Below are 13,092 nucleotides of genomic sequence, written 5' to 3' on the forward strand. Positions count from 1 at the left end.
TATTTGGAAATGCTAGAATTCTAATGCAATATTGAAGAAGGATAAATCTGAGAGGCGTACGCTACAGGATATCAAGGCTCACTATACATCTACAGTAATTAATACAGTTTCATATTGGCACAAAGCTAGATAATACACCAAGGGAATGCAACAGAGATTCCAGAAACAGATTCACTCATATATAGTCATCTGATTTCTCACAAACACTCTACTGAAATTCAGTGAGGAAAGAATTGTTTTTCTAAAATATGGTGCTTGGTCAATTTTCCCCATATTCATATGGGGAAAAAACACTGAACCCCTACTGTACATCACTCATAAAAAGTAATTTGGGACGTATTATAGACCTCTATATGAGAGATAAAATATTAAAGATTCTAGAAGTAAACGAAAGAATATCTTCATGACCACAGAATAAACAGAACATTAAAAGCGCTAACCATAAAATAAAATATTTAAAAACTGGGCTTCATTAAAATTAAGAATTCCAATTCATCAAAAGAAACAATTATGGCAGCCTGGACAATACACTGAGATCCTGTCTCTACAAAAAAATAAAAGTAGCTGAGCACGGTGTACACCTGTAGTCCCAGCTACTTGGGAGGCTGAAGGCAGGAGGATTGCTTGACCCCAGGAGTCTGAGGTTATAGTGAGCTATGATCATGCCACTGCACTCCAGTCTGGTGACAGAGACACCCTGTCTCAAAAAAAAAAAAAAAAAAAATACCATTAGGAGGGTGAAAAGGCAAGCCTTAGCCTGGATGAAGATATTTGTAATACACAGCTCACAAAGAGCTTGTATCCAGAATATAAATATAACTTATATAACTTGTACTAATTAATAAGAAAGATAATCCAGTAAAAATGGACAAACTAAACCCAGTACTTTACCAAAGATGAGATCAAAAAAGCCAGTAAATATATGAAGAAGGATTCTATATCATTAGTATTAGAAAAATGCAAATTCAAACCATACAATGATATACTGCCAAACTCCCACCAAAATAACTAAAATTAAAAACTAACAATAGTAAGTGTTGATGAAGATATGAAAAAATGGAACTCTTTCTCCCATTGCTAATACGAGGAAATCAGCACAACTACTTTGGAAAACTACTTAGCAGAATCAACTAAATCTTTCCATATGTACATGCTATGACTCAACAATTCCACTTTTGTGTGCTTATGTTCACCAATAGATATGTACAATAACGTCTGTAGCAACTTTAATTCACAATAGTGCAAACTAAATACAGCCCAAATGTTCATCAACAGCAGAATGCATACAGTGTGAAACCATCACAGAGCGGTGTTGTTTCACACACTGCAGTGAAAAAGAACACCAACCACGGATTCATGCAACAACATGGATAAATAGCATGATGTGTTGTGTACATATTGTATGATTCCATTTAAATGAAGTTCAAAAACAGGTAAAACTAATCCATGGTGAGTTAGGTCAGAATAGCGGCTACCTTTGGGAAGGGGCAGGGTAACCAACTGTTCAGGTTGTCCTGCAACTGAGAGGTTTCAGTGTGAAAACCAGGATAGTCCCAAGCAAACTGGGATGGTTAGTCACCCTAGAATGTGGTCTTTTTTGGGAAGGCACATGAAGGAGCCTTTTGAGGGGCCAGAAATGTTCAGTATCTTGATATGGATGGTGGCCATGAGTAAATACACGAGTGAAAATTTATCCAGCTATGCACTTAAGATATATGTGTTTATGTATGCAGTTTATACTTTAATTGAAAATCTTTAAAAATAGCTATGTGTTACAAAGCACAGAGTATGAAGAAAGCAAAGACAATAGGGCCATTAGGAGAATTTTGGTGGATAACAAAATGAAGGCCCGATTTTCATTTCTAGTGTTTGCTTGTTTTCTCTTTCAGGTATTGGGACTTTGATTGGAAAAATGTGAAGCAAAATGTGGTAAACAGGAATGAAAAGCCAGAATGAATAAAGGAAGCCTTCATTGTTCTGAGTGAGTTTCCCAGCCTGAGAGATTCACAGAGACCTGGCAAATGATATTACTGAACCATGGGCAGTGAATGCAGAGAACAGAAAAGACATGAAAATCCATTTCTGATATTTAAAAGGAGCAAGAGGGTAGGTTTCACAAATTAGTGATTAGTGGGCTGATCCTGGATCACAGGAAATATTCTAAAACAGGTTATTCATAGGATAATTTGTGAGCCTCCAGATGGGGAAATGATGATCTTAAGGAGTCACTGAGGATTCTTTTAATCAAATCATTCCAGACTAACAACTTTTTTTTTCTTTGACCTGGTAATTTGATTTTTAATCAGAGAAATTCAATAGACAGAATATATGAGCTTTAGTGAAGCATTCAACAGTGATTCTCATGAGACCCCTATAAAAGAAAAGGGGAAACAAGACTTGGGCTGCATAGAAAAATTAAGATGATTAGTAATTGGTTAACTGAGTTTACCTAACAACTAACGGATTAACCCCTATTGAGAAAGAAAGCTTTTTATTTGGCCCTGTTCTGTTTAACATTTTTATAGAAGACTAAGACATAGATAAAAATTGTGTTCATCAAAACTGAGAATAATACGTACTTGGGGTGATACTGGGTATGATAAGTATCAGAATCAAGTTGACAGGCTAGAATAATGGATTTAATATAAGAAGATCATATATAACAGGATAAACAAAAGGTTCTGTCCTTGTGAACTAAAATCTAGCTACAGAAGGGGTTTCAGTTGACATAACATTTAAGAAGCTTCAATGTGAGAGGAATGCCGAGATGAAAAAGAGAATTGGGGATGTTTATAATGGGGAAGCCAGGATTTAGGAGCTGCGTGTATGGGAGGGCATATGTCATGTATAATCTGTATGACTCCAAGGCGTAGAAATAATTTACACAAGTGAGAGCTACAAGAAGACAGATTTGAGATGAACTTTCCAAGTATCTGTTCTGTCCAAAGAAGGCATAAGCTGAAGGTAGTGAGTTTCCTGTCACTGTATGATACGGTAGATTGACCCTTTTCCTTCCAGAAAGGATGCAAATATGTTAGAGTTCCAATTGCTGAGCTTTCAAATTTATTTCAACCCCAAGAGTCTATGACATATGTGTAATTCAGTAAGTAGAAATAGATTTTGATCTTTAACAAATTGATATATCACTCTGTGGTTTGCTCTCATATATAAACCAGGAATAAATATATTTATTCCCTGCTTAACCCACACAAAAGGTTTACAAATTATGCCTTCCACAGACCTCTTGATAAACCTAAGAGAGAAGCGCTAACACTATTGTAAAAATTATTACTGCCATAAGTGGCCTTGAGTTAGGAACAAATTAATATGCATTTTTAATATATTTTTGTATTATTTCTCCACATTAATGACCGAACTTGTGTCGACAGCAGCCTAACAGAACCCTGGACTGATTTTCAATTTTCCTCTGAGCGGTGATTTGGCAAAGGCTAAATCATAGATTGGGGAAATATAGAGTTTTCATCATTGTTATTATCCTGATATTATTATAATTTCAATTATTTGCTCTGTGGCTCAAAAGATAATGTTTTTACATTTCTGGTTTGGTAGGTTTTTTTTTCCTATTATAGTTAATGTCTGATGTGATTCCCTTTTGATTAGATAAAATGATCTTTAATATTTCTACTTTAAAAAATGTATTGAGGGGTTTTGTGGCTTAATACACAGAACACAATCACGATATCACAATCAATTGATACAGTGATTATGTTCTGCTTATTAGGCCACAAATATTGTGTTAGAACACAATCACTGTATTAATTGATGTCTTCCAAGTGACTTTCTTTATAGATATATACTATATATTATATAGTTTAACCTTTTTTACTTCATAGCATGTGGACATGCATAGAGGGACAGCCAATCCAGAGGCCTCTGGGCCAAGTCACACTTAACGGCAAAAGCATTTTTTTTCTGAGTACATCAGAATAGGGGTAATGAGATATCAAACGAAGAATTGTATAGAACAAAGGGTGCCTTGATTTTTTAAAAAAGGGGCTTGATTGGTAACATCTAAGTTTAGGGAAAGCTTAAAGCCCTGTAAAAGCAAAGCTTGCTTTGTATTGTCTGTTCTGATGATTATTCAGGCTTCGGTTACGTTTTGGCTGGGGGCTGCCTGTATTCTGTATTTGAGCATCATCTGGAATGAGCCACTGGTGACTTGTCTCATGTCTATCTTTCCCCTAGTCTTCTCTTGCCTCCTTTTTCTTTCTCAACTTGTCTGTGTCAGGACTTGGGAAGGCTTCCACTGTCTCATTTTCTTTCTTTTCTTTTCTTTTCTTTTCTTTTTTTTTTTTTTTGAGATGGAGTCTCACTCTGTTGCCCAGGCTGGAGTGCAGTGGTGCAGTCTCAGCTCACTGCAACCTCCGCCTCCTGGGTTCACACCATTCTCCTGCCTCAGCCTCCCGAGTAGCTGAGCCTACAGGCGCCTGCCACCACCCCTGGCTAATTTTTTGTATTTTTGGTAGAGACGGGGTTTCACCATGTTAGCCAGGATGGTCTCGATCTCCTGACCTCGTGATCCACCCGCCTCGGCCTCCCAAAGTGCTGGGATTACAGGCGTGAGCCACCGCGCCCGGCCAACTGTCTCATTTTCATTCGTGAGCTCCATCAAGAATAATTTAGGGGTAATTTGAGTGGGCACACTGGTGATTATTAGTCCCTTTTCTATGAGACTGTGACACAATGGAATTTGGAAATGAGCAGGTTAGTCTCTGACCCATTCCAAATAACCTCTTTGCCACAAATGTTGAGATAGCAAAGTTTTCATGGTTGTAATCTTAAATAAATTAGATGATTCAAAATCTTACTCGTTTCAACTCTGAACATTTCCAATTCCATGACTGGAAGGAGAAAATGGGCTGAGAGGGGACTTATCTATTCCATAATATCTCTCCAGTTGGTTCCCCAAACTCCCAAGGGCAACAAACACAGCACTCTGAATACCTCCCAAGGGTCACAGGAACGGGGTCTCATGATTTCAGTGTTGATGTACCTCTGAAGGGGCTCTGTTCCTTCAAGACCATTCAGCCAGAGGATGTGCGCTGATACCCAGGGAATATTGCCCTGTGTGATACTGTGGAGGCATTCCCAGTTGCTTAAATTTCCTTTTCCACTAATGGCATTTCATCTTTGACTCCAATGTTAGATGTGTGTGAAAATAATACAGCCACCAGTCAGCCTATTTTTTCTTTTTCAGCACCAATATAGTCATGTTCTTTTTTAAAACAAAAAAACAGACAAATGGAACTTTTTTGAAGCATCCTTGACCTAGTAGCCCGTGAGGTATTAAAATATTTACAGTCTGAAAACCAGCTGTGAATCCAATATAAAATTTTCATCTTCATTAAAACACTTTATCACAGGGTGTCTTGTATCAGAACGAATTGAATATGGTCTATCTCCCTCACTGGGGTATCCTCTCCCAGAGTGCAAGGACCTTGTCTTGATACCCTTATGCCCTCCTAGCGCCTAGCACAGGTCCTATAACCATCCCTTACATATTTTTGAGTTACATTTAAACAAAAGTGAATTTCACTTGTTTATTAGTTCATCGGAACCCACATTTAGATTATATAATGAACATGCATTTTGGTTAATTTGCTGATTTCCCTTATTCTATGCATTTTAAAAAATAATGGAGACATACGAAGTAAAATAGCCAACCATCCTCATTTAAACAAAGCTGACTGAACGCTCTGTACTGCCATCTAGTGGGGAAAAAGGCTCTGCGGCTATGTAGTGTATTCCGGTTTGGAGGAACACACTGTTTAGAACAATGTCAGATCGGATCGTAGTTGAGGGGATGGGAGCGGGACACAGTGGAGGATATGTGTTTTCCCCTGATTAGCCTCGAGCTGCCTAGGGTGGTTGCCTCTTTGCCCTTGGCATAAAAGCAGAGGAAGCCTTCTTTGTGGTTTTGTGAACAAGCACCTTATGATAAACTCTGAGCGGTGTTCTTGGCTGTGGTTCTGTTTGTGGGCTAGTAATTTAGGCTGTGGGATATTCCCATCAGAACAATGCAGCTTTTAGAGGAGAAAAGTCACGATGTTATTAGCATAAATGCTACACATGCGCGAGCGCGCACGCGCGCGCGCGCACACACACACACACACACACACACACACACACTCACACACACACTGCATCGTTTCACTTTCTTCCTAATTCTTGGTCCTGTCGTCTTCCTTAGCAGCCCTGCCGTAGCTGTACTGCACTGTGGCTCAAGATGCCGTGTCCTTAAATACAAAGCTGCATTTGGCCCTGCAGGAGGGGAGCCCGGGACTCCCTGGCTCAGCCTCTGATGATGACTGCTGGAGCTTTTCATCCAACTTGACTTTATTTATTCATAAGCAGGGCTGACAGTCAAAGTTCTGAGGCCCCTGAACTGGCCAGATCCCTCCTCCCTTTCGTTTACTTTTATTTCTTTGATTTTTTTTCTCCTCTCATCTCTGCCTTGTCAGTTCTCTGAGCAGAGCCTGTGAGCTCCTTGTGGCATCTTTTTCTTCCCCTAAACACACAGCAACACACACACAAGCAGATATGCACAATTGAAGGCTCTGGCTTAGATCCCAGTTGGAAAATGGCTCTTGAGGAAATAAATCAGAGAAAAGCCACTTAAGTCACACACACAGAGAATCCCAGGAGGCTGGCCTGACAGGTAGGCTGAGCCGACACTGGCCCATTTGGTGTGAGTTGAAGGATGAGGCAAATCTCCCAACCACGCATCCTATAATAGCTCCCCAGTTGGCTCTTGAAACTCCCATATAAATACAGAAAGATCATGATTTCCAAACAAGAAATTGGGACTCATGTCTGATGGGTTATCAGAAAAACAGGGTGGAGCTGTTTGGCCAAAGCTGGGATGAATGATCACTCAGAGGTTTCATCTCTTATTCCAGCTGAGATCAAAGACAGAGGCTGCTAACTTAGAACACTATTGAGAAAGATTCTGGGGCCACATCTGGGTTTAGTAGGGGAAGAATGCAAGAATATATTAGGAAGACCTGAGATAGGCATGCGTGAACTAGTGAAAGCATCGCAATATTGGCTTTACATGCAAATGGCTTCTTAGAGGGCTAACAGTGAAATGCCATTAGCTGTTAACTTCCCGGCACAAATTAAATTATGACATTAGCTGCCCATCACAAGGCTCTAAGTGAATGGGTCACAGAATAGGGGAGGTTGTTTCTATGGCTTATTCTTCCTTTTTAAAATTGAAGTAAAATTCATATAACATAAAATTAACCATTTAAACCATTTTAAATTATACAATTCAGTGGCTTTTCATACATTCAGAAGACTGTGCAACCATCACCACTACCTAATTCCAGAATCATTTCATCACTCCAGAAAGAAATCCTGTACCCATTAAACAGTCAGTCCCAGTTCTCCCCTCCCCTCAGCCCTTGGCAACCACTGATTTCCTCTCTGTCTCTATGGATTTGCCTATTCTGGACATTGCCTATAAATTGAATCATATAATATGTGGCTTTTTGTGTTTGGCTTTTTTTTTCACTGAGCACAATGTTTTCAAGGTTTACCCATGTTGTAGCATGTATCAGCACTTAATTCCTTTTTATGGCTGAATAATATTCCACTGTATGGATAGAATATATTTTGTTTATCCATTCACTGGTTGATAACAACATTTGGGTTGTTTCTACCTTTTGGCTATTATGAATAGTTCTGCTATGAGCATTCATGTACAAGTTTTTTTTTTTAAATAGATTTTGTCTCACCATGGTACCCAGGCTGGTCTTGAACCCCTGGCCTCAAGCAATGCTCCTGCCTCAGCCTCCCAAAGTGCTTGGATTATGGGTGTGAGCCACTATGTCCAGCCCACGTAGAAGTTTTTGTTTGAACACTTGTTTTCAATTCTCTTGGGTGAATAGGTGAGGGTATTTTTTGGCCACCTTTGGTGAAGACAGACCCATTTGAAACTGATAGGTGAGTTTTGCTACAAAGAAAAGAGCAGGTGTGGCCGGGCGCGGTGGCTCACGCCTGTAATCCCAGCACCTTGGGAGGCCGAGGTGGGCGGATCACCTGAGGTCAGGAGTTTGAGACCAGCCTGGCCAATATGGTGAAACTCTGTCTCTACTAAAAATACAAAAATTACCCGGGCGTGGTGGCGGCACCTGTAATCCCAGCTACTCAGGAGGCTGAGACAGAAGAGTCACTTGAACCTGGGAGGCAGAGGTTGCACTGAGCCGAGATGGCACCACTGCACTCCAGCCTGGGTGACGAGAGTGAAACTCTGTCTCGACAAACAAACAAACAAACAAACAAACAAACAAAGCATGTGTTTGGGTGCAGCCTGGATGAGGCATGAAAGTGGGAAAGAGTGTGGCAGAACACCCTGGGCCCGCTGTGGAATCCTAAGGGCAAAGGGTCTCTGGAAAGGAGGTGAGGAGAGATAGAGAAGATGGCGCCAAAATAAGATAGTAATGACCTTGAGCTTAATGGATAGGAGAAGAATGGGTTGGTGCAGAATTTATAAAATGGCTGCTAATATTTCCTTTTTTATAAGGAAGGGGAAAATCTATGGTGGAAATGAAAAGGTGGGTTAGGGGAGGGCCAAAGTAAAGTAAAAATTTTTCTGGTTTTGGCTGTGTCTTACCAGCATGTTGTTAATAGATGCTGTTTTGGCAGAAAGAAGAAAAGCTTGTTTAGCTGCATGTAATGCAAGATGACAAAATTGGTAGAGAAAATTTTAGCATAACAAATTGAAGAAAGGGATTCACTTATTACGAGAATACTGCTGTGCATTTCTATAGTGATGGACTTCTAAAGCATATTCTTGTCTACAAGCTCATCAGGATAAATGAATCAGACAGAGCAGGTACTATTTTCTGTCATTTGAGAAATAAGAAAATCAAGGCACCCAGCACAGCTCCTGATGAATAGTAGGTATTCGGTCAGTATTTGCTAAATAAATGAAGCAGAGTCATATCAAGTTAAAGAATATCAGAGCTTGGAGGGTCTTTGAGATCATCCAGAAGCCCTCTTCCCACCCCAGTTTTGGAGAAGGAATGTCAGAGCAGATTGGGGAAATTTTGGGCTTAAATCCAAGGTCAATTGGTCAGGGAGTGAAGGACCCAAGTCAGTAGTATGTCCTTTGTCTCAGTACAGAGTGTCAGCATATCAACTATAATGCTGGGTGGTGATTTGTGCTCTTGCCTGTCTCTACCACTGAGCCATACGCTTCTGGGGGCGGAGCTTGTGTCTGATTCATCTTTGAATACCCAGGATGTTGTAGCACAGTTGATGAAACTTGGATGGATGAACAGGAATGGAAGCTCTGTGTTATTACTGTGTCTCCGCTCCTTCTTCTCACTTTGCCATAGCTTTTAGTGGCAGATACAAAACTCAACCATAATTTCCAGGCTCCGGGAATCTTTTCCCTATACCCTAGTGTCTACATTCATCAAGGTAGGTGACACAAGATGTACTCATAGAGTACAGACTGCAAAAGATGTACCTGGCAGGTTGCTTTGGACTTGTTAGGCCCCCTGGGATAATCTCTACTGTACTGTTATTATGGAAGTATCTAGAAGGTGAGAGAAAGAGGACATTTTCCTCAGTTCAAAGCCCAGTGCCAATCTAGCTACCTCAGGTGGAATCTCAAGTGTATCTTGCACACCAGAAAATTCCTTCCTGGCCGGGCACGGTGGCTCACCCCTCAGTCCTCTGAGGTGGCATCTTCTACACAAAGGGGCTCAGCTAGATGTGTGTGGAGGGCCATGGCTGTGCTGGTTCGAATGAAGAAGGATTATACTTGAGATGATAGTACAGGAGGGAACCAATGCAGAATATGATGATGGCACCAGCAAGGTGCTGAAGTTCCCAGCACAGCATGCCCATGGGAGTGGGTGGGAGGCTGTCAGGCGGGAAGAGGATGCTGTATTATCAAAGTTGGCTTCTGTAATGGCTGAGGTTTGGTTATTCTTTACAGTGGGAGATAGAAGAGGAATCTGACTTTCACAGTTGTCTCTCTGTATTTTGAAACAGGATATATATGGGAGCTTCTAAGAGAGAAAACTCAGCTAGCCTGGGGGCTGGCAAAGAGCTGTCAGAGAATGATGCAGGTGAGATGAGCCCTGGCAGGGGGGGTGGACTGGCAAGGGTCATCCTGTCAGATCTTCAGGCCAGAGGTCGCAGCTAGGAACTTTCTCGAATCGTCACTGAGGATCACATCAGAGAGAATGAGAAATGACAATGGGATGGAACCTTATAAGTAAACCTTGTTTAGTTCCTGTCTTACCGTAAGCCACTCTGTTTTATGACAGTGTTTTGTCACACTTCAGACAGACCACAGCTTCTCGTTTTTCTCAAACTGAGATATGAGATGGGAATGAATCTCTCTCTCTCTCTCTTTCTCATCATGCCCTTCACACCCCCTTCCCACGGCCTTCACACTCACCTGCACCAGGTCTGGCGTGAGGCGCTTGGCCTGCAGCCATTTCTGGAACCTCTCTGTTTTCCGCAGGACACGCTCAATGCTGCAGGTCTTTGGGGCTGATGCAGAGGCACAGATTCTCCTGTCTGAGATCTCGTTTTGATATTTGCTGACCAGTCTAAAGATCTCCACAGGGCGCCAGATTTTGGAATCATCTGAGTAATTTGCAGGATAAGAAAGCAAGAAGTCGGGAGGCAGTCCAAGGTGGGAAGCCAGCCAGTTGTCAGACCTGTTGGAAGAATAGCCCTTTGAGGATTGGCCTGTGAGCTGGAGGCTCACAGAGCCCAGGGACAGGGAGACAGGGGACAATAGCCCAACTGATCCATTTCTCCTACTTTGAGGTGTTCGAAATTCTTTTTGTGAAAGGACTATTTTTGCTTCTTCAAACTTACGGCAGTGTATATGTCATATCAGAAAAGGTGAGGGAGGTGTGCGTCACGCACAAACATTATCCTCTTCATACAACTGGCACAGAAAGACTAGCCATAGCTCTCTGAACTTTTACTCCCTGTAAAGATAGCAGCTTTACACACACTGACATTTTTGATTCCCCTAATCCCCGATTTCCACTTTACAAGGATGGAAACTCAGGCTTATAGAGCTTAAGTACCTTGGCCGAGGTCAGACAATATGTTGCCAATCAGAGGTGCGGACCCCGGGCTGTCAGTCAGCAAACCCCAGTATCTCTCCCTTTCCCTACACTGATTCCCCAAACTGCTTACCCTCTGACCAATGGCTGGGTCTTGGAACCACAGAGGTTCTTGAAGAGGCTCTTGGGCCTGCACTAGGGAGACCACTCTACCTCCATACCCAACCCCAAGCAGCCCCGTTAGTCTAAAAATTTAAGTCTTCAGCACCAACAAAGTCTCAGGCAAGAGTGACTACTAAATGGTCGTCAACTTGGAAGCTACCTGGGCTCCAGGAGGTGTGTGATTCTACATGATGGCCTGGCCAGTCCTTAATCCTCCTGGGGGAGAGGCATTGGCTTATTTATTTATTTATTTATTTTTGAGATGGAGACTCACTCTGTTGCCCAGGCTGGAGTGCTATGGCTCGATCTCAGCTCACTGGAACCTCTGTCTCCTGGATTCAAGCAATTCTCCTGCCTCAGCCTCCCCAGTAGCTGGGATTAGAGGAGTGTGCCACCACGCCCAGCTAATTTTTGTATTTTTAGTACAGACAACGTTTTACCATGTTGGCCAGGCTGGTCTTGAACTCCCGGCCTCAGGTGATCTGCCCACCTCTGCCTCCCAAAGTGTTGGGATTACAGGCGTGAGCCACTATGCCTGGCAGGCATTGGCCTATTATCACCTGCCACTTTCCTAGGCCCCACAATTATGTTTTCTCCATAGTCATTTATCCAGCTGTGTGCTGATATTTCTGTTAGGGAAGAATGCTAAATCTCTTTTTGATTTATGTATGAAAAATTACTCAGAAAAAGTTTACCTTCATTATTATTAACAATTGAAGGTCATACTGCAAATGAAAATCAGGCAGCATACGACATGTTATATATTTAATTTAAATAAGAATATTTAAATTCTTATTATTGGGCATTATTGGGCCACCCCATGATAATGAGTTTTGGATAATGCGTTTTGGAAGAATTAGCATTTTGATTAGACCCAAACCGTAGATTGTGTTGTTTTTTTCTCTTACCTGACATAACTTTACCCTAAGACACTGCAAGCTTTTCCTACTGTTTTGATGGCAAAGAAAGTCACACAAAAAAATTACAAGGGCAAAGAGGTCAAGGGACCTGTCCAGGAAGCTGGACAGCCCAGGCCTCTGAATCCCTGAGTTATGCACTAGAGCTCCAGCCCCTCACATCTGGGAAGGTGCTCCAGTGGAAACTGTCAGTGAGCAACTTCTGCAATCCAGGACAATGCAAATTGCAATGGAAGTAGGCACAAAGGATTCTGTACAAGAACACTGGCATCAATGTATTTAAAAAGATGAAACAGTGTAACCTTGTAATGAGTCCATTTTACTGGAAGTTTCAGGACAACTATGGGAAAAGATCCTCCCCTCTAGGTGGATAAGGAAGGGCCCAGGACCCAGAGACAGGCCTGTCTGCCTGTATCCTGCAGCTGCTCCTGCTCATGGAGTTTCAAACCCACCCCTACTCCCCACCCCCACCCCCCGGCCACTAAAGGGACCGGAGCTGGAAAGTTATCACTAGGTTGCTCTTTTAGATAATGATAAGAGTAACACGCATTTGTGAAACACTTAAGTGTGCCAGTCACTTTACTAAACACTTTATATGTACACATTCATTTAATCGTTTCAATAAAGCTATGAGGCTGATACTATTGTTAACATACAGATGAGGAAACTGAGGCACAGAGTGATTATGTCATTTGCCCAAGGTCACATGACCAATAATTGGAGGAAGTGGCATTCAAGGCTCCAGGGCTTGCAGTGGGGACACCACTGGACCTCAATACCCAACCCCAAGGAACCCCATTAATTTTTTTTTTTTTTGAGACAGAGTCTTGCTCTGTCACTCAGACTAGAGTGCAGTGGCGCAATCTTGGTTCACTGCAACCTCCACCTCCTGGGTTTAAGCGATTCTTCTGCCTCAGCCTCCTGAGTAGCTGGGATTACAGGCACAT

At 41.9% G+C, this 13,092-nt stretch overlaps 1 protein-coding gene across 5 annotated transcripts in view; it reads right to left on the reverse strand.

Annotated features, from left to right (window-relative positions):
- Positions 1 to 13,092, reverse strand: part of DIPK2B (divergent protein kinase domain 2B) — a 52,929-nt gene that overhangs the window by 33,266 nt on the left and 6,571 nt on the right. For all 5 annotated transcript variants that reach the window (XR_008497194.1, XM_054472974.1, XM_054472972.1 and 2 more), the window contains exon 2: positions 10,442 to 10,706. Coding sequence is in view for 4 of the 5 variants with exons in the window: in XM_054472974.1 (XP_054328949.1) it covers positions 10,442 to 10,706 (265 nt within the window). In the remaining variant the exon portion in view is untranslated. The remainder of the gene's footprint in view (positions 1 to 10,441; positions 10,707 to 13,092) is intronic.

The sequence above is a fragment of the Pongo pygmaeus genome, chromosome X (assembly GCF_028885625.2).
Source record: "Pongo pygmaeus isolate AG05252 chromosome X, NHGRI_mPonPyg2-v2.0_pri, whole genome shotgun sequence".
NCBI lineage: Eukaryota > Metazoa > Chordata > Mammalia > Primates > Hominidae > Pongo > Pongo pygmaeus.